Below are 25,976 nucleotides of genomic sequence, written 5' to 3' on the forward strand. Positions count from 1 at the left end.
ATGAGAGTTAGAGGGCGAGTTTCAATCATAGGTTCACTCTCAACTGTAAATTATTTTATACTTGACTGGAAACTGTTCTCCCATACATCAGCCATCTAATACCTTAATTTTATATACTATAGCCCAGCCTACAAGCTGGAAAATTTTGTACTCTCAACCATATGACACATTTTGGATTAGATTGCTTCCTTGTATCCTAAGCCTTCTAAATAGTGATGCGAGTTTTCTTGGGGGTGGGCTGACACTTGCAGGGAGTCACTGTCAGTCTTCCTCTCACTTCAAGCTGCAAGGTCTGTCATTCCTTTTTCAGCAAGGTCATCTTGGTAGAGCTTCCCAAAATTCAGGGCTTTAATGGGGAAGCCATGTGAAAGTTTGCTGTTCTGCTTCTCCAGTCAAAAGAGTAACCAAGAGTGGGTACATTCATGCACACCCTATAGTGTGCTTTCCTAGTCAGTTATTTTTCAACAGCTCTTGAGTAAGGATGAGAGTTACAGAGGACCTCACTTCCAGTCTTTCAAATGAGGGAGTTTGGGCAAGAAATACAGATGGTATGTCTTTAAGGAAATGTTTACTAGTGTCGAAGATTCACTCTTGGCTTCTTCGCTGGTTTTCCTTAATTTTGCTTTGAGTTTGACTGTTTGTGGTGCATATTTCAAACCAAAGCAAACCTCTAGAAGGCTTCCTCTACATGGAGTAAAAAAATGTATAGGGAACATAAACACCACCCTTCCCCCTCCAAAACCCTAGGTATTACAAATCTAATTTATAGCAATCTCAGCACTGATTCTGCTTTATACTAGGCATGTAGAGCTTCAGTAAAAAATATTTCTATTTGCTTTTACTTCTTCAGAACCAGTAACCAAGAAACTGCCTGTAATATCATTCTTTTTGGGGGAAGTGAATGAATTTTGGATATAGATTTCTAAAACACTGGGTTTTGTCTCAAATAATTGGTTTTGGCATAGAGCTCTGCCAACTAAACGTGGTGTTTATCACTTCAGCTCAGCCAAACCAAGGTCAGTGAAAGAGGCTGCTTTATATTGGACAGGGAAGCACTTCCACCAGATGCATTAATAGTGTAAGAGTAAGAATTACAGACACATGAAGTGACTGGGGAGTGCTGTGTGCCAAAGTGAAACTCAGATTCAGATCTAGATTGGGGTAGAATTTTCAAAGGCACCACAATGACCTAGAGATCATGTCACCAAGCAGTTGGGAGCCCAGTTCCCATTTTCAGTAGCAACACAAGGACTTTACTGTCTTACAGCAAAACTTAGGTTCCTTTTCCCAGGAAAAACAGCCTTTAATTCACAATTAGTTCACAAAAGCAGTCTTTGCCTCTTCATAATTATATTGCATAATGACTTCACTACTTTTTAATAACATCAGATTTCTTGTCTGTGTCCATTATCACCAGCTTAGAAGCTATTCTGTTGCTTTGGGAATTTCGTATTCCAAGTCACTTACAGCACTATAATTAAGAACTTCCGCAGAAGACCAGGTGATATATGTATGTTAAGATATTATATTCTGCTGATTTAGTGTCAAGTCTTAGAGTAATTTGAAATTTTATCATGCTGGTTTCATTACAAACGCTTCCATAGAAAGAACATGTTATTGGAAACTGAATAATTAATAATCTCTGTGTTAACCAAACGATTTCTGAGTGGTTTGTTGAAAAATGTCAGGACTCCAGTTGAAAATCCTGGCTCTGTTGAAGTCAATGGCAGAATTCCCATAAGCTTTAACAAGATTTTTCATTTTCTTATCTCAGAAGTTACTTGTCAAAGCTCCTTAAAGTTTCTGTGTATGAATTCATATTTGTACAGTAGGGGTCCGTGTGCCCTTTTGATCTCCAAAATAATGGTTTGCAGAATAAGAAGAAAGGAAGTAGAATGTGCAATGACTTTTTTCAGTCCTGATCCTTTGGGGTGGACTAAAGCGTACTCAAGAGAAACATAACCTGCTGTTGTTCAGTGGCTTCTGAAAGTCCTGCCCTCCAGATCATGTCTGAATGAGATGGAAGGGAGAGAAGGATGGATAAGGATCCATCTACTGTAGATTCACAAGCACCCATGAAAATTCTCATGCTCGTAATTTTAATGCTTATAGCAAACATAATTCCCAGTGGAAGCCTCTATTATTAACCAATTGTTCTGTTCTCACGCTACTTAAAATAAAGTTTCAGGCTTCAAATCTTGATGAAAACAGAGCTTAATCCTCATAGCATGTGTCACAGCATTTGGATCTCAGCAGAGTTTATAGTATAAAGATCTGACCCTGTAAATTAGGACCTAAATACTACTCTTAGTTTTGATTACCACTGATCGTAATATTGCAAAACTCCTTTGGATTCAAATGGTGGTCATAATATGCACATATGCAAGTTTGAAAGATGTTAAGCTTTAGACAGAAATTGTAGGATTGCTACAGAATTTGCCCATGCCCAAATCTATTTAAAAGGATATAAATGGAGTCTGTATGAATTAGGAACATAGTTGGCATAAACTTCTGTGGTTAATGAGCTCTCCATTAGATGATTAAGGCTCTGGAACATTGAATTACCTAGATGTTAACTAAGGCTAATTTTTTTTTTTTTTTTCTTCATCAAAAAAAATTGCGGTAAGAAATTCCTTTGTTACCAAAATGCAACTTGTTGCAAAAGGAATCTGCTTTCTTCATATATCATCTTAATTACAAGTGTTCAATTCTTGGCTGGCCCAAGTCTGGTCTTAAACCAAAGTCCTGTCTGGCAAATTTATAGTAACTTCTTTATGTGGTATGATTTCTGGATAACTAATTCTCTTCTTAACATAGCCAGCTGTTCCCAGGAAACAAAGCAAACTGGAACTTGACAAGTAAACCAAAAACTCTGCTAGAAAAGAGAATGCAATTTCATTTTATACAAGTCATAATTTGCAGAATTCTGTAAATTATGCAGAATTTTGTTCCCTGTCTTTATTCGCTGCATTTTCTGTATCTGGTAGTAACTGTCTAGTATCAAAACCTTATTTTCCCATCCACCTCCAGATCTCACTGCAAAATGTTAAATGGGAGGAGGCAAGCTAAGATACAGGCAATTTGAAACATGGAATATTTCATTTTAGATGTTTCCTAGTATCATTTCCTTTCAATTTTTTTGACAGATGATGCTAATGAAGAAGGGACTGAGCCGAGTGAAGAGACAGGTGAGTAAACAACATTTTGTGCTAAAATACATCACTTCTCCGAAGCAGCAACCAAACTGAAAGAATTCTTGAAACTAATTGCCTTGGTTGTGATAAGCAGTGCCAGTCGTTTACTGCCGATGTTACGACAGTCATCTCTGGGTTTTAACATAACATAGGGCAAACCATCCCTGATAATAAATAGTACATGGCAAGAATGGCTGAGACTACCTTTTTAATGTCGTCATCTGTTACGAGCTTCTGGGTGATACTCAGTTGATTCTTATTAATAACTAGTTTGAACATCAGTGGAAAATAATTAAAATTCTGCAGTCTTTTTATCTGTAAAAAGGTGTGAATACAGCAATTCTTGAGTCATTTGCAATTCTGATTAGCGGCCATGATTTGTTTGCAATGAAAACGGTAGCAAAACTCTACCTCAAACTCTTTAATACATTAAACTTGATTGGACAGTATTTCAGAGCGCTTTTTTCCTGGTCCTCCTACTTTGCTACTTAAAACAAGTGTCAGTGTTTAGGGTTTGTGGATGTGGATAGACTTGAAATGGAAATGATAGATAGGTATAAAGGAAAGAAAGGCCCGAGGAACAAGAAGAGGAGAAGATGTAGGATTAGATATCTCCTATGATGACAAAAGCTTCCAGTCAGAAGACTTCTGCTAGTTTTTTGTAGAGAGTTTCATCCGCTTAATCTTCTTGATCTGGCTTTTTGTAGCAGGCTTCCACCACAGCACCCTGTGTTACTTTCCCTGCTGACCTTCTCCTAGAGGTTCTCAGTGGACATATCCTGTTCCATAAGAGACTTCTGTGCAGTGAAGGACCTCCTTTTATATGCAGCATAGCTCCCTACTCTTCTTCTCTGCCTCTCCTTCCTAACCAGCTAGTACCCATCCGTGACAGTGCACCAGGCACGTGCACTATCCCCCCAGGTCTCTGTGACCCTGATCCCATCATAGCCCAGTTACTGTACAGAAACTTCCAGTTTTTCTCTTTACGAAAAGATGCGGAATCAGAAAGGAGAGCCACGTGGAGAAAGTCAGAGATATACCAGCCAGAAAACAGAGGTAAAAGCTTTTGAAGCAGTGTGCTGGCTGCTTAAATTGGCAAGATTGTTGTAAAGACAAATGGATTATGATGATTTATGCAACCAGTTAATTAGCTTAGAAATTAGAAATATTTGAAGAATGGTGTGTATGCATAGATGTGAAAACATGGATATACACAGATAGATATGTGTTACACTGATGGATTAGCACATTCTTTTATGGCTGTTCTGGCCTGTTGATTTTATTACATATAATTATAATTACTTTTTGGTGTCAAGATTACTGGATAGGAACTTTTAGAAATTTTAATACAATTACTGTGATTGATATAGTTATACATACATACATAAAAGTAGAAAAAATAAAGACTGTCATTATACAACAAACATTTGCCAAAGATTATCCTACAGTTGAATTTGCAGTATTCATCTAACATTTCATTTTTTACAGTTATCATGGCATGTATACTTTTATAAGCCCAATTATTTTGCATTTTTGTCTTGCTTTTATGGAGATTATGCAAATTACATTGATTTTTTTTTAAGCAATTTAAATTAGAATTAAAAGGAAGTACATTTCCATTTAATAGCTGGTCTCTTCTTTCTTGCCTTGTATCCTTCACAGCTTCATTGATTTAGGTGAAGCTACATAGCTGCTTTGGGAAATTATCATTGAATTAAGTCATTTGAGGAAAATATTTCCCTTACTGTCTGTTTCTTTGTGCATATGAGATAGCTGAGATCATAGCTTCTCTCACAGGTTTGCCTGTAGGGTGCTATAAGCTTCAACAGCACATACTTGTTTATTTCTTTATCACCTGGATATATTTTGGGAATCAGTGTATTGATTGTCAGCAATCAATATCTACATGGCTAAAGAGAAGTAGTATCTTTTGTATATCTGCTTCAAGTAGTGGGACAGATATACAAAAGTTATGGCCTTTTGACCTATTTGTGTATTGACTTCTTAATGATTGTAGGATGTGTTTGTGGGAACTATAAATACAAATGTAATTTCTGCATTAAGGGGAGTTTTCATTTTTTGTATTCAGATTTTTATCAGTTTGAAGGATATCTGCTTTCTACTGTACTAAGGGAAAACCAGAGTAGCAGCTTCTAGTCACCATTTCAAGATATTAATTGAATAATCATTCTTCATTCCACTTGACTTCATGGGTCATGACTCCAGCAGATGGAGTCAGCAGTTGGCACCAATATTGATGACCCTGTTTTTTTGAGCTGTCCATATCCAATCTGTTTTGGGGTTATTTCTTCAATTCCTGTTCTTAAAGGAAAAAAAGGAAAAAAGGAAAAAAAAAAAAGGAAAAAAAATACGTTGGATTCCTGGAGAGCACGTGTTGCAGACTACACACATGTAGGACCTTTGGCAGAGATTGAAATATTCTAAATTTCACCTAAATTCCTGTGTCTCCAACTTCCTATTGGCTAGGTGCTTCTGGGGGCCAATATCAAACCAAGAGAAAACACAGACTAGTACAACAGGGTCACAAATGAGATGTAGACTCATTGTATCTGCACAATTTCTGTTTGAAGAATGTAGTAGAATGAGGTAGAGGTTACAGAATCAGTCATAATTTAAACCTGGTGGCAAGAATTAGAGGAAAAAAGCCTGATCCTGGTCTGGTGTCAGCTGAAGTTAGTGGAAATATGTCCATGGACTTCAGTGCACACCAGATTAGGCCTTGGGAACAGCTAGAGCATTAGCCAGGAGTAAGGAATAACAGATGACCAAATGTGTGCATTATTGAGTGATGGATACATTATGAAAGTAATCTGTCTTGTGTTTCTACCACCCTGAAGTGCAAATATCTAAGTACATGCAGAAAGGCCTTTCTCTCTATGATTTCTCTTCAAAATAAATAAGGGAATATCTTAATTGCATCTGCCAGAAAATCTTCATGAATATCTACATTAATACTATAAAATCACCAAGCGTGAATCATCATTTGAGCGAGTTAATCACATAACGTCACCGCATATATTCTAGAATAAGAAAACCATTTTAAAACATTTAAAAATAAAAAATAACCTAGTCTTATTAAATATACACACTGAAGACCACTCTTTTGATGACGTTTGACACTCAGGATTTTAACCTATCAGTTTGTTATTCTGAATGCTGTGTCTTGTAGCAGCTGCTGACTTAATGGCACCATTTAATTCAAAGTGCTTTGATGTTATCATATCTCGTACAGTTTGCTGTTAGAATGGCTTGAGTCAAAAGGGCAGATATAGTAATAGCGGGTACGGACCTGTGCAGTTCTACATCTCAGCTTTACTTTATGAATGATTTCCTACATAAGAAAAGAGAAGGACCAGATGACCTAATAGTCTTGTCCACCTTTAACTTCAGTGATTTAACACTGCAGAGTCATGATGCTTAATGTTTTAAGCTCCATTAAGGGAAGATTATTCTAAACTTTTAACTTCCGAAGGACTTTGCTTTTATACCCATAGATTCACATATCCATGCAAAGAAGCGTGCAAAATAAGCCCTAATATTGCCATAATTGTGTGTGCAATTGCAGTGATTGCACATGGAAATTATAGAAGCATGTGCTATTATGAGAAGCACGGTCCAGATTCCTACACAATAGTATCGCGTTATGCACTCACATAAGTTAATTCTCTTACCATTAAAAAAAAAAAAAAAAAAAACCCACAGAAAAGAGTTTCAGTTCTGAATCTATATTCTCCCTCCCTCAATCTATATTCTGCCTCCTCTTAACCAGGTACCAAAACCTTTTGTCCTCATCTCTATGAATGCTGCCACACTGCTGTCTCTCATTTCCCATCTAGTAGTCGTTCATCATAAATGCCCTGCTGGTCATTCTGTTTCTATACTGAGCATCCTAATTAACCACCTATTCATTATTCCAGAAGCCACAGCCAGCTAGAATGGCAGGACGAAGGATCTCGTTCACACTAACAGGGGAAGCCTTATTATAATCAATGCTGTACAAATACAGAATTTCTTTGTGTACTCCGCTCTGTGCACACTCTTATACTTCGATACTTTTTTTGGAGGGAGACTTTCTCTTTTTTTCTGAGATTAAAATAGCAATCCCTTGTAACCAGGGAGATTTGGAACTTGCGAGGGATTTGGGGAATAGCTTACTTGGAGACAGACTGTGAGATTTAAGTGGCTTGTTGACCCTCTGAATTAACCTATAAAGAAGAATCATTTCTCCCAGTGTTAGAGCTCAGAAACCTTTTTGCACAGATGATGACGAATAGAAAAGCTTATCATGTGATCAGTTCGGACGCCTGTCTAGGTGTGCTTTTTTAAACAGAAATTTGCACGCAAAATTTCTGTAATATTTGGCTTAACTGTTCTGAAAGACATACATACTGTTGGAGAGCAGAAAGGGTTAAGAGTTGTATTTTGACCATAATAAAAAGACATCATTTTGAAGCCTGCACAAATCCTTTTCTGTCTCTGGAATGGGGGAAATGTGCTAAAGAGCAGTGAAATTGTGATTAAAATCTTGTTCTCCTGGGACAGTGCCTCTACATCCTTTTGTGAGTATTTTAAGGTTCTTTATAGAGTGCAAAGATCGTTTCTTTTGAGATAGTATCATTTCTGACTTCTCTGAATGTAAGCCTCCTCCCTCTCCATCTTTGTGCTCTCAATTAAGATGTTGGTTATATTATCTAACGTATTCAGATACTCCTGAAAGACCTGGCTGGACATTTGCACTTAAACTTGATTGACATTTCACTTGTGGCACTGGAGGAAGCCTTACAGATTGGTTAGATGATAAAATTCATACTAGAGCAGTGAGTGTTGATTGAAACACTCCTATTGATTCAGTCCCCTGATGTGAATTGTTGTCAACCAAAAAAGGGAACGTAGCAGGTAGTTCAGAGTGGCATTAGAACCAAAGAAGCCATACATCGATATGGTCCACTATAAATATTCAAGTTCTTTTTTAAAAGAATGGGAGAATGCTGGCAGGAATCAATCTTTAAAAGCCTGGTTATTTTCAGAATCTCTCTTTTGTATTGAAGTTCTTGTTGAACTCTATCACCATTGCTCCTGAGTGGTCCCTTTAAACAGTTGACAAAGTGTTTCTTTATTTGGCAGGTTTTGCCTTTATTTTTCCCCACAGTATTTCTTGTGGTTAATCCTACATTCTCACCACTCCAGAAATAAATTCATCTTAGCACTTGAAAACTCTTTGTTTTCCTCAAAATATTGTATTTTAATTTCAAATTCACATGAGCAAATGCGATGACATGACACATGATGTCTTATGTGAAGTGCTGTCGGGAAAGGTCTGCCTCCTGATACCAAGCCAAACCTCACAGCATGTTCTGCTTTGCAGTAACTGGCTTTACTTACTGATCACTAAGGGCCCTTCATGCCCTGAACTATATGGAATTCTGTTCTAGAATAAACCTTTAAGAACAATATTCAGTTTGGCTTTTTGGGGTAATGCTTATTCCTTAAAATTAAGCAAGTAAGATGGAATTTGAGTACTTGCGTAGAGATCTCAATTTGGGGATTTTTGTTGACATTTTGAGCTGTTGCTTCATGTAAATTCCTGCCAGTTTCCCAATCCATGGCTCTTCTTCTTTTTTTTTTTTTTTTTGGACATAAGTACAGGAGAATAACCAGTTTCCCAGGAGTACAGGCAGAGAACATTTCTGAGTTTCCTGGGCTCCATGCAAAGCCATGACTCACTCCCTTTTTGTCTCCTGAACGAACACAGCATTCCCCTTGACCCTGGAAGTTACCTTTCCACATCCTTGCTTACTTCTTTCATACCTCCTGTTTCGAAACTTTCAGCATTTTAATTCTAGATATATGTAGTTGTGGAAGGGTGGAAGATAAAAGGGGTAGTATCAACAGCTCTTAGCAGAGCTGAGTACTTTATGAGAATTGGGCATCTGATTGCTGAGAGCTGTTTAAAAATCCAACGACATACAGAGTAGATGATTGTGTGGGGTATGTATGACAGCAGAAGAGATGGGAGTTTTCAGAACACTGAAGCAATTTATAATACACATGTAGATAGCTTTTTTCCCAGTTGCTAATTAGCTAATCAGTTTGAGGTAATACCACGATTCTTATTTTCTCACAGCACAGCAATAGGGGTAAATCAAGCAAGGTCACGTGTCTTCCCAAATTTCCTGGTTACAAGTGGTCAAGGTTTCTTTCCAGCACACACAAAAGTGTGTTTTCTTCAGGCTTCTCCTTATCCCAAGCCCTCAGCTGGCCACAGGGAATTGGGAGGTTTGACAGAAAGTCAAATGACAGAAAGTCATTTTCCTGTCGTGGTTGAATAGATTCAATAGGTGCAATGAATTGTGTTTTAATTGTCTGCTATTCTCTGCTTTCATGGTTAAGCAACAATGTTTGAAGAATGTTTTAATTAGTGAACCTGCTTTCTTTAACCATCTTAATTTACAAATACCTTTTATGATTAATTTCCAGCTTGGCCTCCCTTTTGTACTAATGGGCTTTCTGTGCTAACGGTTCATGCCTTGAGGTCTATCATAGCAAACAAACAGTAATTTCATCCTTTATGTTGAGATGACAGGATATTGTGAAAATGTTGTAGGAAAAGTGCATAATTTTTAAAGTTTAACCAACTGCTATTAAACAGTGTGAACTTCAGTCCCTACAAACAGGAGAGATCTTAAACTTAATGGGCCCCAGTTACTGTTCTTCCTTAGGAGATCTTCCCTGTCCTCCTCCTTCCTGTTGCTTTCTGGCTAGAAAGTTGCAATGGATTTTTTCAACCAGAACGTTTCTATCTTGTAAAGCTTTAATTTCCTTAACTTTACTTCACTGTCAAACTTGCTTCCCTACCTTTCATTTCATTACTAATTTCAGTCAATATTCATTTGCTACTGTGTTATAACATTGAATGGAGAATTGAGCTGAGAGGAGAAAATCATTTTGTTCAGATTATTTCTCCACAGTTCTGTGATGCAGTAAAATATATATTATCTTAAAAACTACAAATTAAAACATTTTTTTTTTATTATTTCTGAAAAGATTAAGAGCTTGTGAAGAAGTACGTTATTTTAGTATGAGCTTTCTTCACTGCTGTCCTGTGAAAGTTAGGGAAAGTCCATCCTAGGCTGAAAGACACCTATTCTGACTTTTATAACACATGATGCAGTAATTAATTTTAATAATAGAAAGATAGGCATCAGCTACTGAATGGAGTGCTGAGATAAAAATGTACTCACAGTCGTGGTATCATGCATAGTAATATTTGAAACAATAAAACAATTTCAAAATAATATATGTAAGTATTTTTTTTTTAATGTTTAAAGAAGGATTGGAACAAAAAGGCCAGGCTCCATCTCCCACAAAGAGCAAAGCAGAGCAGCCTGAGGACCTGCAAGATGATGCTGAAGGTAGGTGGTCTGACAGCTTTTCAGAGCTATTAATCAATTTTGCATTTTGGGGGGAAAGGTTTGCTTTGAATTCTTGGGAAAGAACTGGAAAACTTTCATTTAAGAATGTTGTTTGCACACACCTGGAAAGTTCCCTTTGTCCTAGATCATGAGATTGTAATTCTTCTGAAGTGTATGTCATCTCAAGGTAGATTCAGAATTACAAATGCTATTTTTATGTGATGAGCTACTGATTACTGCTGATATAAAATGAGAAATCATTACTGGTTTCTCTCTAACCTGTTCTGACTTTATGTGATTAACAATACACAGTGTAATGCATGTTATGAAGGGCTTGGGTCAGTCTTGTTGGTTAAGTTGGTCAAGTAAATCAGCTACCTGCTGCAAAACGCAGAGCAATAACATTCTTGCTTTCCTTTTCTACAAGAAATTTTTGCTGTATCCTTTTCCACTCCAGAAAGTCACAGGTGCTTAACATTATGCCTATAGTGTTGTTCCTGTAAGAGAGCTTTCCTGTACTTGAGTCTTCACAGGGCAGCTTGCCCATGTGTACGGAGGTAAATGTGGTCTACATTGTTCTAAATCTGGATCAAAGTATCTTTTCTTAATCAGTATCTCATTGGGAGAGTTGTTAAAAGATGTTAACATCAAAGACTTATCTTCATAGTGCAGAGTTTCTCGTATGTGTGGAAGAGCAAAATGCTCCAATGCTGGAGAATTCCCCTTATGTGAAGTAGTTAAAAGGATGAGCCTTAATCTTTAATCTATGACAGTTCCTTATCATGGATTCTCTTTGACCTAATGTTCCTCAAATGACACGTCTCATTCTGCACCTCAACCAGTGGCTCCACGATCTTCATCATTTTGACCTAGCGCTGTGCATTCAGCTCCTAAAATATTCTGACTGGGGTATAGTGTTGAGTCATAAAGAGCAGAAAAATGTTAACATCTATCACTTTAAGTAACTGCTAGTAACATCCTGTCACTAACATTGTGACTGGTTGTTAATGGCAAGTACTTAAAGCAATAGCTGTCATCGCCTGGAAGGTGTGGGGGAACCCAAGAAATCTCATCCTGACTGGTCCTCTTTCCTTTCATGCTGCACTAAACCCAGCTGAAATTAAAATACCAGTTTTATGTTTGGATTAGAGAATTCAGTGATGACAAACCAGATATCAATTTGTATGGAGGCTAAACAGTGTGTGGGATCACAGTGTCATTTTCCATATCCCTAAATAGGTGAAACAGTAATAGTTTTTATGATATGTTTTTATATGGAGTGTGACTAAAAGCTTCCATTGTATCAGTGTCTTTTTTTTAAAAAAAAAAAGGGGGGGGGGGAAATAGTGCTGCAATACTGTAAGGTTTTCCCTCCATTGGCAAAATAACTGATGTTGTTCACTAACTATTTCTGTGGCTTAGTAGATACGGTTTCCTAGTTTACTATGCTTGTCAGTGTTTCCTGATGACCTACAGTTCACTTTGTGGAGCACAAACAAATGCATTGGAAGGGGGAATTAAATAGTATGGCAATAGAATGATTGCATTACCCTTGAGCTGTAAAATGCCTGAACTCCTTGAATTTGATGCCATACAGTAGATTTTGCTGATGCAAAATTGAGGCCTGTAACACATTGCTGCAGGATTTAATCTAGCCAGTGACGGACTCCTTCTTAGGCAGGAGTCAGGCCTGTAACGTTCAGAATAGAAAGTCTAAATTTAGACTTGAGGGTTGTTGTGATGGGGGGAAAAAAGGTAATTAAAGTGTTTGCTGAGGGGGGCTGGGGAAGAAACCTGGATCAGATTTCTGCGGTGTTACCTGTGCCTCTGTTTTGAAGAGGAGTCAAGCAGTTAGGCTCCAGACACTGAAATCCTATAAAGCTGCCGAGTGGCGAGAGTCTAATGTAACACACCTGTGAGCCATTTCCATTTAAGTAAATGGGATTTGCACACATTTGGCTGAGAATAGGGTTTAGTTTCTACTGTTCTAATTATTAGCTGTTGGTTTTGACTAATTAAAAGAACTTTTAATGGGGAGCCTTGAAGATTATGAAAGCTGTTAATATGTGACATGAACCAGAACTACCTGTCTGAATAATTTTATTTAGGTAGGAGCTTGTCTTCACTTCCAAAAAGCTGCCTTTTTTTTTTTTTCTCTTTTTCTTTTTAAAAGAACTTCTAAGTACCTAATGCATATAAACAGTCTCAAATAAAACACAATAAAGCCAAACTCTGCCTGAGGTCAACTTTGTTGAATTTTCCTCATGGTAAAACTGAAGTGCTTTGTGTTCAGCGTGTTTTAACTTTGGGATAGGTCACATGCTTTAGGTACTTCAAGTTTAAAAAAAAACCAAAACAACCAAAACAAACCAAAAAACCAGCAAACAAACAACAACAACAAAAAAACCAAACCCAAGCCATAGCTTTTAGCAATAAAAGCAAGTCCAAAGATACTTACATTTAACCTAAGTTATTATTTTCCCCTTGGTAATATGACCAGATATAAAATATTTAAGAAATATACTCTGAGGCATAGGAGACACCAGATATTTTTTCCTCTGCTTAGTTGTCAGTGTCCTTTTAGACTGAAGATGGGAATACAACTTGCTATTTTAACAGCCTCATGCATGCCCTTGTGGCAGTGTGTAAAAACTATTCCACTGAGTTCAGTAATATTTCTGCTGTAATATTTTTCTCCGGCATGCCAAGCTGGTTCATTGGCTAGAGGTAATGGAGCAATATCTTTTCAGTGCATGTAAAAATCTCCACAGAAGATCAGGGAAAGTAGGCTCCTTCATTATTACCCTCTCTGCAATCAAGGAAAGTCAAATAAGTGGCTCTATGTAAGGAGCTTGTTTTGCAGTAAGCTAAAATAAACACTTGACATGCTAATGAAAGCAATTTTATACTGAACCTCTAAAGTATTAATGGTGTCTGTTATTATGCTATTAGATATATTGTTCTCTGCCTTCAGACCGTTGATAGAGAAAAGCAAGTGTGAACTGCATAGCAGATTCTCCTGTCAATGGTTGTATTCAGTAGTTTTTCATTGCAGCGTGGATTATTATCTGGGGAAACAGATAGACTGGATACATGGAGAAACATTCTTTACTCCCAGGTTCCCTGCAGTATTTCATGTTTGGCATGTGCAAACATGCAGTGTAATTGTCTTTCCCCCCCCCCACCCCTGCCCCTTTCCCTGATCCTGGGAGAGTAAAATCAGCCAGTGACAATTTTGCCTTCCCCCTCGGTCAGGTACACTCAGTGATTGAGTAATTGTAAAGCCTCAGGTGAGAAAAATATGTTCAGCACTAAACAAAACTTAGGACGTCTTACTTCAGTGGCTTCATAACACAATCCTAAAGTAATTACATAGGCAAAATGGCAGTACTTGTCCCATCATAGCAGCCACAATTTAGCACAAATGCCACAGGTCACCTGTTCTCATCCTGCTGATTGTCACCAAGCAAAAGCAAACAGTTTTTACAAGTCTAACAAAACAAAAGTTTAAAATGTTCCTTATTTCTCTTAGCTACCTCCCCAAATATCCTTCTGTATGTACTGAATGGCGAGGTGTGAGCTATAGATTTTCTTGATACTGGGAGAAGCAAAACTCTGCCCTTTCCTTCCTTATGGGATTTCTCAGATATAAAATGGATCCTGCCCAAGAGTTGCCCCATCCGTTCCCACCATGGTCTGCAGGTGATCAATATTGTATCAAAGGTGACTAATACATCTTATAACAGCATCACAAATGCCTGATCTTTCTCCTCCTTCAGGAGAAAGATGATCAATCCATGTGGCAAAAGCTGTTTCTGTGCCTTCTGAGGTCAGGATCCTCCTTGCCCTCCCTCAAGAGACTGGAGCTCTGCAAGTTGTCTTGCTCCAGCTTTTCTTATAAGCTTCTCCCAAAATGAATGACCAGATTCTTGCTGATGGATTGATAGGTTGTTGGTCTCACACAATCACCTTAGCTGAGTCTCAGTGTATATGAGAGGAGCTGGTGTGTTGGAATTGCTCATTCGGGGTGAACTTTGTGTGCTTTCTGTTCACTTGGTGGGAAGGAGAACAGTTTGATGGATAAGCCAAGCGAGGAAGGTCAAAATGAACACAAATCACCTGTAAGATAGTTGGTAGAGTTGGTTCCTTTGCCTGATGGGGTCATAACACTGTCGACCCCTTGGCTTTCAAGGGCAACATCAAATGTCTGAAATGTTGCTCGACAGTGTCAGGAGTCTGAGGCTCACCACCAGGTCCCTGTGTTGCTCAGTGGACACTCTGGCCATGAGAGATGTCAATCTAGCCATTGGAGTACACAGTAGAAATGAAGTGAAATGGAGTCGCATCCCATCTCGGCAACTCAATGGTTCAACAGGTCACAGCGATTAGGTAGGATGCTCATCAAGAGGGAGACACTCTCACTCCTCATCCCTTCTCCCAAAACATTTTTATCCAATGACAGAAAATGCATAGTCTTGGAACTAGAAACTAAAACTCATTTTATGGCTTAGTCCTCTGGTCGTGAGATTAATGTAAGACTTCCCCTTCCTGATTCTCCTTTATATGCCACAGATTTTGCAGCTTTGCTGCTCGCTCCCTAGCTTCATAGAGAGGGATATAGTGTATGCACACACAAAACTCAGCAGTGCTTGGCTTGTGCTGCTTTCCTCTGAGGTGGCTTAATCCTTCCTGGGGCTGGGGTGGGGGGGTGCATACAACAGCTGCTGTGTGTTACCATTACTTAGCAAAGTATGTTCAAAGTAATGTTCCAAGCATCTTTTCTAAGGACCTTCTAATACTATGGAGGCCTGATTGTCTCAGTCTTTAAGGTATGGATTAAGATTAGCTAGATTTGACTTCTGATTAGTTTTTAAATGTTCCTTGGTTTATAGCAAGCAAGTCTTTTACCATTTGAGAAATTAGAGCCACATTTCTTCTTTGCATCCCACAGGGCAGTAATATTCGTCAGTAAATTTCTGCTCCACTCATAATGTACTAAAAATGAACATCTAGACACATAATTATACTTCAAAAACACACACTCTCTTATTCAGCCTTAATAGTGCTACTTCTTATTGAGATAGCTTAGAAGTTACTGTATTATTTTTGCCACCAAACCAAATCCTTAAATAAAATTTTAAATTAAGATAAAGTACTACAGAAGAAATACCCTGGGAAGCATGTGTATCAAACATGTCTGTGAAATTTTTCACCTTAATGCAGATTGGTTATATTTGAAGTGATGCTATTAACCCCTATCCGCTTTGGTTGATAGCTTCTTTTTTCACTTCTGTTTTGAAGTCCACCATCTGTCTTGACTGATTACAGCTCTTAGAATATCGGGTGATCACCTTCCACTTAGTCAGGGGAAAAACAGGACGTTATCTGTATTTTTATTTGTATTTGCTCTCCAAGCAAACCCTTCTTAGAAGATCCTTTTCATTGCTGAAGTGGCTTCTACTGTTTCATTAAATTGCCGTGCAGTGGCTACACAAGACAGCTTTGAAAATGCAGCTCATTTTGTCCTCCGCAGGTGACACGCAGTCCTGTTGTGTTGACCATTTACCCATTTGGGTTTCTTTTAGCAGCCGAACGTACATGTGTGTAAACCACACCAGGCAAACAGTTGCAATTCCTGTTTTCACACTAGATGCTTCAGAGTAGATTTTCTTTCTCCTGAGATGAGCTAAGGTGCAAAATACTAAGTTACTAAAGTGACTAATGCAATGTTGTCAGAGGAGAATTATACACAGTGACAAACCAGCGTACCTGCAGGGGACTCATCTGTCAAGAAATTCATTTCTCGTTTCTAACCATGATGCGAATAACAGTAAACCATCATGATTGTTCAGGTCCAGTGAAGAAGACAGGGCTTAGTCCCTTAATTTTGAAATATTGATGCAAAATAGTGCATGTTTTTGTTCGTGTTTTATGCTATTTTTAACAAGTGTGATCTCCTGTGTGGCTTCTCTGTCCATTTCTTCACTTTGTTACATTGCCACACCACATGATTTTGTGACCCGTATGCCAAAAAATTGAAATAAGCCTCATGTTTTGTTTTGACCGTGGCTTGGAAAATAAGCTGTGCTGCAGTCCTTAACAGTGTGCAGTTACCTCGTCTCTTAGGCATACCAGGAAAGTAAATTCATACACTAACAATAAAATTTGCAGTCGTACTGTGCACCTTCACATATGGGGTCCCTTTCTTTCTCTGTCTCTTAGACAGGACTGCCTGTAGGGCTAGGGGTCAGGACTCCTCAACTCTGCTCTGAGCTCTGCCTCAGACTGCTCTTCAACATGCATCAACTCACATGAGTGATTTCCGTCTGCTTTTGTATACTACGATAATAGTGATAATACTTGTGCAGCACAGCATGTGTACTTTTTGCATCGAATTGTCAATTACATCTTTATCCTCTGTACAGGCTGCATATGACGTCTAGGGAGCGATGTCCATATTCTGGTTATGTTGGACAGTGCAAGCTTCCAGGAGATGTCTGCTTTCATCTGTTTTGAACAGTCACACTTGCAGATTGTCAGAAATAGCGATGATCAGCATCTTTGGCAATGAAATTTTAGATGTCTCTGGCCAGCCACTTTTATTGCAAAATCTGAATTGCACTGTGTGTCAGAAGAATTAGACCCAGTGAAAAACCAGCCCAGCACAACATTCCCAGCAATTGTGGAATCATAGAATGGTTTGCGTTGGAAGGGACCTTAAAGGTCATCTAGCTCCAACCCCCTGCCATGGGCAGGGACACCTTCCACTAGCCCAGGTTGCTCAAAGCCTCGTCCAATCTGGCCTTGAACACTGCCAGGGAGGGGGCAGCCACAGCTTCTCTGGGCAACCTGTTCCAGTGCCTCACCACCCTCACAGTAGAGAATTTCTTCCCAATATATAATCTAAACCTACCCTCTTTCAGTTTAAAACATTACCGTTCTTCCTATCCCTACCCTCCCTGACAAAGAGTCCCTCCCTACCTTTCCTGTAGCCCCTTTAAGTACTGGAAGGCCGCTATAAGGTCTCCCCGGAACCTTCTCTTCTCCAGGCTGAACACCCCCAACTCTCTCAGCCTGTCCTCGTAAGGGAGGTGCTCCAGTCCCTGATCATCTTTGTGGCCTCTTCTGGACCCGCTCGAGCAGGTCCGTGTCCTTCTCATGTTGGACACCCCAGAGCTGGACGCAGAACTGCAGGGGGGATCTGATGAGAGCGGAGCAGAGAGGAAGAATCCCCTCCCTCAACCTGCTGGCCACACTTCTCTTGATGCAGCCCAGGACACAGCTAGCTTTCTGGGCTGTGAGTGCACATTGCTGGCTCATAATGAGTTTTCCATCCACTGATACCCCCAAGTCCTCCTCCACAGGGCTGCTCGCCATCCACCCATTGTCCAGCCTTTATTTGTGCTTGGGATTGCCCCAACACATGTGCAGGACCTTGCCCTTGGCCTTGTTGAACTTCATGGGGTCTGCACAGACCCACACCTCCAGCCTGTCAAGGTCCCTCTGGATGGCAGTGTTGTATGTGAAGTGGGTTGGGACGCATCTTATTTGATGCTGTAGCTGTTGTGCCCTGGTTCTTCCCTAGCCAGGAAAGGTATAATGAGTTGTTTGCCTTGTGACCCACGGACGACTGAGGCAAGGGGAACACGCCTAGTGACCTCAGTGGGCTTTAGATTAGGCTTCTATATTTCTCAGGACGTTAAATAGGTAAAATACAATAGTGTTATTTTTAACCTCTGAGATAATCCCCATGAGCTACAGTTTTCTCATTCTTTTCCCACACTCCTCGACAATCCTTGACAAAATGCTGCATGAAAATGAAAACCTGTTATTTATTATGCTGACAACTCCGCTAGGCTGGGTGCATTGACGGCAGCGCATTCAGGTCTGCCTCTGCAGTGAGGAAAATTGTTGAAGCATCACAGAGGGAAGAAGTCTCATAACTCCATTAAACAATTACTGCAGATAACTCTTTACTAACCCTTCTTAAAATTTACCCCAAAGGGGTTATATACAAGTAGTGATTAAAACTGACCTAAATCATAATTTAATTAAAAGAAATTAAAATGCAAACGGAAAATGTTCAGTAACCTCAGGCCACCACCCTAATGGTTCATTTTAATGCATGTGTAGTTCTACAATAATGGCCTTTGTGTGTATGTGCTTCTTAGTTTATGTCTAATATCATTTTGACTCTGGAATAGTCTGAAAACGGTTGCAGGCTGTATGATCTTGAGTGTATATATGGATATATGTGTGTTTTCGCATTTTAGGAGTTTCACTGAAGTCAGCATATCTACTCATGTGTGCAGAATGTAACAGCTGTAAGATCAAGGCCCGTATTTTTAATTTTCTCATTAATTAGTTTCCCTGTTATCCTAGAAGGACCTTCATATCATTAGCGTGATTACCGTGGCAATATTTTTGTGCTGTAAAAAAGATAATTCAGAACTGGCATCCTTTATCTGCCAGATCTTGGTTTGTATTTGCATTTGTCATTGAAGTGTGGCCCAGCTTGAAGAGACATTCTCAGGCCAGACCGCAGGAGAGATGCACAGTCGCTGGCCACCCAGAGAACCAGAGGATGCACCCAGACTTGCATGGCAAGAGCCGTGCGGGGATGTAACAGGGTCAAACCTGGCACTCAGGGGATGTGGTGTGTACACAGACATGCAAGAGTGGCAAACCAGATGTGAGCCTGAGGCATTGGCTCTCCATCTCTTTTATTTCTACTCCAGGCAGGAGGAGGTTGTTTGAAGAAACTTTACTCTGACTGTTGACACACGGATGATATAAGTACAGCTTTCTCAGTAGTGAAAACAATTTTATTGTTAATAAAATCTGTGTTGGAGGGGTAGAAGTAGATTGGTTTGTACTGGTTATGCAGAATTTCTTCCTTTAACTAAAAATATGTTATCTGCAATTCTGTTTTCTTCTGGAAAATGTCTTTTTTGCACTAGTTTTTGAGATGTCTTTTTGCACCGGTTTTTGAGACACCGACTTTAGCCTCAGCTCTAACTGCGTCGCTGACTGCTTATGAAGAAAGGTACTGCTGAAGAGGAGTAGGTGTATGAGTGAACCTGGCATTTATTCAGCTCTGAAATGGGAAGAGCCAAGAGGCCAGCAGGCTATTAATATTTTTGACTTGCCATGTTTGTTGCAAGAATAGTGAAAGATGTAAAAAGCCACGTGCTTCCAGGCTCTCACAGAGAAAATGGGAAGAATACTAAAACCTGCTCTGGTGCTTCTGCGGATAGTTTGTCCTCTGGACTTTTCGTAGGGATCTTGTCCCAGCTCTCTCCCATCTGACTGCTGGCTTATTATTTATCATATCATCTGCTTCATTTTGGGGCTGCTGCTGCAGCTGGCATATCACTGTGCATGCTAAATACCTCTCCTTAACGTAAAGTGGGCAGGCACTCACAGAGTATCCGGTTTTCTAGTTTAGTTAGAAGTGCCGCTTGCTCTGCCAGCTTGCTGAGTGTGCTGATTGATCACTGTTTAGCCTGTTTTCTACCAAATATAAATGAGGGTATATATCATTTGGGGGAGAATTTTCTTGCTGATCTCAAAGAAAAAGGCCAAGAGGAGAGAGCAAGCGCCTATCAGGCAGTAGTCAGCTTGGCAAGGGAAAGCAAAATATATGGCCAGAAGTAGGTATTTTAGTGTCTGATGTGCTTATTTTGTTTGTACGGTGCTACTGTAATTCTCAAACTCCTGTTTTTTTCGACTGACTGCCATGCCAGGGAAAAGAAACAGATGTTCCCATTTGTCTTTTGATGTGGCTCAAAATCATTTACATTTACTGGCCTAAAATGACACGACATGTCGTTCGCCACTTTTTCTATCTCCTTTGGAGTGAGTGACAGATTGCTGTTCAATTGCTAGTATAATAGAAAAGCAGATATTATGAGGACAGCTTTCACCTAAAGGAAATGCAATCGCCAGTTGCTGCAATAGTTGAAAGAGAAGGATGGGAGATACTGTAGAAGCCATCCAGTGGAAAAGGCATTTTTATTATTAGTAATGTCATGGGGAGGACTCAAGGGAAATGTACTGGGTCTGGCTTTTCTGCCTAGAGAAAAGGAGAGCCAGGGATGAATTAAAAATATGGTGAAAAACTGGCTTGCTACTCTTGTAAAATATATTTTCAGGTCTTTGCTTTGAGCATGTGCTTCTTAAAGCCTTTCCATTTGCTCTTCGCCCAGCTCCAATGGAGAGCAATAATTACAGAAAGACTCTTCATCAGTAGAAGACACTTGGTAAGAGGCTCATTAGAAGGGTTTTTAAAAAAACTGAAAGAACTGTTTGTCAGACACTTTGGGATTAGTCACTTCTCCACCCTGTAGTTTTCTTTCTTATCACTGTATTTATACTCGGCTTCTTCCCTTTCTCCTGAGAGGAAAGGATTCTCCAGGCCAAGCAGAGCTTAACCCTTCCTTCTGCAAGTCATTTACTTGAGGATCACTTGTCCACTCTTAATTTTTTACTGTTTTCTTTTCTCTATCGAAGTCACTTGGCAGGCACAACACATACTTTTAATACGCTGATCGAGATTAATTTTCATGTCACGATCCAGTCAGTCTGTTGGACTGGGTCAGAGTACAAAAGGTGAAGCTTCTGCTTAAAGTCTTTTACATTTTTCTTTCTAGAGGAACAAAATTAAGTGTTAGATGGAAAACATGTTGAGAATCCAATATATAGTGCTGTAATTATCATTCTATTATACCAGTTTTAAACAGCGAACCTCCAGTGAAATAATAGACTTAGGGTTGAGAAAACGTACGGATGAATGTGTGTTTTATCTGATAATCTGATGAACCAGATGATCATTTAAACTTTCTTTTGTAGTTTAAGCTTGCTCTGAGTAAGTGACTTTATCAAGAGATGTAGTCCCTTGGTGATAAACATGAATGAATCCTTGAAATATCTGGTTTTAGCCAAATAACTCATGGTTATGGTCATACATGTTATAACGGATGTCGAAACCAGTATCGTCTGGAAAAGTAGTTTTATGTTGTGGATGCAGTAAGGTAATTGCTGAAATTATTTTGGGTGATGTATCAGTAGTTACCATTTATGCCTGACCTCCTTTTTCTGAATGTAAAGTCTTTCTGCGCAAAGCAAAACGTGTTGCACTTGGCCATAATGAAATCCCTTATGCTTTGGCACCACTTGTTTCGCAGTGATGCAATATTCTCTTTGGATCTGACTTAATGGTAAAGATTTTTCAAGTGTCACTGCACGGTTGTGTTACAGGATTGTCTGAACGTACTGTTCCTTTCTGCAGCTCCTGAGCTAGGTGACTTTATCCTTTGAAACACATGCTGGTGATGCAAAGGGATTTTCTTCCTTATTTATTAATTGCTTGCTGCAAAGCTTGCGAAGTCGCAAGCCCATGTTTTAAAAGAAAAGGGGAGGGGGACAGAAGAGTTTCTCTTCTAGTACAGCTAACTTTCTGGTTTGCATGTGGTCCTCCTATTGTGTGCGGACAGGCAGAACACTGATTTTGAAAATAATACTTTTTGATTTCAAGCGGAGGAAGGAAAAACCCAGCTGGTTTTATCAAGCCATTTTGGTCATCCATGTAATGCAATTTTTTACAGGTTAGAGCTCACTAATGTGCTAAGAAATCACTATAGCTAGTCATCCATTAAGAGTGGTTAAAATCGGTACAAAGAGTTTCCAAGCAGGCAGGAGGCCCAAGTCCCTGCTGATGGCCATGAGCCGCTCCTTGCCCACCTCTCCCCTGTCAGGTGAAGTGTCAAACTCCTGCTCCATCTCCTCTCCTCCTGAGAGCAGCTCTGTGCAGGGTCAGCCTGGAAATACTTCTCCGCTAGTCCCATCTGCTGGATGCCAGGATGTATTGCCTGCTGGAAAGCAGGAGAGCGTCAAACCTCAGCCTTTAAGTATTGCGGCATACCACCAGATGTACACTTGCTGCTGAGAAACAGCACTTTCTCTGTTTTTCTTCCATCCACCTAATTGCATTTGGGCTACTGCTGTTCTCTTCAACAGACTCCATGTGTTAAGTAAAAGTAAGGTGGTGGCACAAGGAACTTTAACCGTGTTGCTTTAGAGAAGCTGTAATCAGAAAAACCCAGGAGCCAGAAAAGATCACAGCAAAAAAATATGTGTATCGTTATCAAGCCATTTACAGGCCTGGGAATGAATTTCCTTTCTCCCAGTGTATATGTTCAAGCAGTCAGTTTTTCAAATGCCTCATTAAGGCTGGTACTCAGCTGTTCTCACCGTCTATATGGCCATGCTGGAAAAGAGGGAGCGTAGCCATCGCATCTGATCCAGCATGCTGCACTGCAGCCTCTAATATTATTATGAAGCTAAAAGAGCCTTCTCCATTGTTGAAAATACAGATTTCCCGATATATTTCTAATTGGGCCAAGCAAAGGTTAAGAGAGCTTGATCTTATGTCCATAGACATTCCCCAGGGTATTACTTTTCTCAGTGGTAATTCGCTGTTTGCTACCTGCCTTCCGAAAGGGAGCTGGAGGGAAGAAAATGGATAATGAATGCGAATGCAAAGTAGTGGAGAAAATTTGGAATGAATGTGAATGTAAAAAGGGGAAAAATACATTCAATCCTAGCAATCTTACTTTGTTTTATTTTGCTCTTTTCTTTGCAGTCGTTTGTGATGGTTTTTTATACTTTATGCTAAGTGATGGTGTGCCTTTCGCTCTAAAATAAAATTTGGGTGATTCTCCCTCTCCTAGTCTTACTTTCCGTAGGCGTTAAAGTAAGTTCTGCAAGTCAGAAACACAGCCACCTCAAGGATCTTGTGGGAATGTTACTGGAGGAAAATAAACCTAGAAAAAAATCTTTATAAAATACATGGACTAAGATCAAGCAACAATTTCATCTATTGCAGACAGTGTTTAGGGAAACGTGCCTTTATTTGGTATAGGGTTATTTCCAGTGTGCCTATTGAGATAAAATCTTTAACCTCCCTTCCTCAACTTGAGATGTGAAAATGTGACTGTTTTAAATGTAACTGGTTATATTTGCAGGTTTTTTCAGTTTACCTTTATATCTCTCCCCTTTCATCACGGCACCTTGCTGTAAATTAGCAGTTTGCACTGAATTGATTGCAATTAATATTGCTGCTGCTGTTACCAATAAAAAAATATATATCATAAATAATTTTTATGTGTTTTCCTCGATAGGTGGTAATGGCACAGAGGAGAAGCAAAACGATGAAGAAACCGAGGCCCAGAGCCGAGAGACAGGTTTGTGCCGAGTTTCTTAAAGGACTTTGTTAGGTTTTATCCACCTTGGTGAACAGTAACCTTAGTCAAAGCCATTGATGGAGAATGTTTGTACATTTTCACCAGATTAGCTCAGGTCTTGAGCAATTCTCCCATTAGAGACCGCAACTCCGTTCATTATGAATGAATGTATTGTAGTGCAAGAATGCAGACTTCCCTCTTTAGCTTACCAGCTCTAGTTCTCCCTTTAAGGTGGACTACCTCTAGCTAATCCTCTAACTAGAAAGAAATAATTTTCCCTCTGCCTACAACAGAGTAGTCCTCTGCACAGAATAGAAACGGGAGAAAAGGAAATTTGGCGAAGAAGGAAACAGACTTCCTTTGATGAAAACTGTACTTCTGAAGATTTTAAAGGGTATTTTCAAGTTTTAATAAATTGTCTACACAAGTCTCGGGGGTTATGAAGATTTAAATCCTTACAGAAAGATATTGCATATACTGCGCATGAATGTCAGAGTTCACGAGCAGTGGGTTTTGCAGATGGCATGCTTATAAATTATAGTGAGTTCAATATTTTAAAATACGTCACTCTGTTCACAATAGATTTTCTATTATTTTTTTCTGTTTATGGTTGTATTTTTCATCCTACCCAACTCTGTTCAATGCAAAAGACAACTACAATTAATCCGTTATCAAAAGAGCTGAAGTGACAATCAAAATGTCTGTAAATCCCCTTATTTCTTAAGGATTTCTTTTAGTGTAGTATTACATGTAACACAATGCCTTTTTTGTCTGGTTGGGGTTTTTTTCTCATTGTAGTGCAGGATGTTGCCTACACATACTTAATTCAGAGAGCATGAAAGAGTTTTCTTCAGAATTTTTTTGTTTTAGTCAGAATGGAAGATTGCTTTCAATATGTGGAAGATTGAGCTGAAGAAGGCCAGCCAGTAAATGCAGCAAAAATATTTAAAAGACCTAGATTCTTGACTTATCTGGTTTGCTTTCTGCATTGTGAATGTTTGCAGATAAAGAATTCATTTGGTGAGGGTCCTTCTTTTTGTCCTATGAATTGGGCACTGTGATGTGGAAGTGCAGCATTTCTCTCTGCCTCCACAGGTCAGTCTTTGGCAACTAGGTGCTAACAGCTGATGCTGTTCGCAAGTACTTGAAGTCCTTCTGTGTTTCATGTCCTCTTTATCACCTCTTCTTTATGTCCTTGCCTGGGGCAAGCAGTGGGAGGTGAAGCCATAGGCACACAGTATTACAGAATAAAAAAGATTGGATCTCAGCAAACTTCGGACCTAGGCGCTTTATCCTCCCCAAGATAAGTATGCAGTGATGTTTTGTAAGTGCTGGAGGACAACCAGGTTTTCTTTCCTGGATTTTTCACTTTTATGCTAGCCATATTTTAAACAGGCAAAGGTGACCAGGGAGAAGGGAGGCATGAGTTACTCTGTGTGAATGTAGACTCTGTTTTGAATCTCTGACTAGGCAGGGGGATATCTTTGCCCAAGCAATATTGAGCTTTTAACCGTACCAAATACTGCTTTGCTGGTAGCTCCCCTAAGAGGTGGTACTGCTAGGAGCTCCTAGCTCCAACTGCGGAGGTGCCGGGTTATACTACTGTCTACAGATGCCAAATACAGCTCATTGTGCTTGTCAGCTATATTCACTCTGATGGGGTGCATATTTCCCTGGTATTTAGATCTGCAAAACAGTTCGATTGAATGAAATACATTTCATTTTTCCCAAGAGAATTAAGGAACATGTACTTCTCTAAATTATTACTTTGCTACTGGAGGTGTCTTAAATGCATCGCATTTCTCCCAAAACCGTCATTATGACTTGTTGCGTTACGAGCTGTCAGAGCTGGTTTATCAGTCATGATGTACATTCTTTTGCTATCTCGTATTGGTAGTCATGTTTTGTTACTCTCATGAAGAGCGTCAGAGAAAAGATCCAGACATTTTAGGTCCCAGATCCAGAAAATGTCATACTTTAGGAACACGTTTTAGGTACATGCCTAAAGATAGCGTTGTGCCTACGCATAGTCCATGAATCACCTCCTCGGCCACAGGCACACAGTGTTACAGGAAAAAATTATTTGGCTTAACATTTATCCCTAC

At 39.4% G+C, this 25,976-nt stretch overlaps 1 protein-coding gene across 3 annotated transcripts in view; it reads left to right on the plus strand.

Annotated features, from left to right (window-relative positions):
- MACROD2 (mono-ADP ribosylhydrolase 2) overlaps nucleotides 1-25,976 on the plus strand; it is a 901,283-nt gene that overhangs the window by 821,455 nt on the left and 53,852 nt on the right. For 2 of the 3 annotated variants that reach the window (XM_074817243.1, XM_074817245.1), the window contains exons 10-12: nucleotides 3,147-3,188; nucleotides 10,544-10,627; nucleotides 23,809-23,871. In XM_074817243.1, coding sequence (XP_074673344.1) covers nucleotides 3,147-3,188; nucleotides 10,544-10,627; nucleotides 23,809-23,871 — 189 coding nt within the window. The remainder of the gene's footprint in view (nucleotides 1-3,146; nucleotides 3,189-10,543; nucleotides 10,628-23,808; nucleotides 23,872-25,976) is intronic. The other variant, XM_074817244.1, reaches the window with a different exon arrangement.

Source organism: Strix aluco, chromosome 3, assembly GCF_031877795.1.
Source record: "Strix aluco isolate bStrAlu1 chromosome 3, bStrAlu1.hap1, whole genome shotgun sequence".
In the NCBI taxonomy this organism is placed as follows: domain Eukaryota; kingdom Metazoa; phylum Chordata; class Aves; order Strigiformes; family Strigidae; genus Strix; species Strix aluco.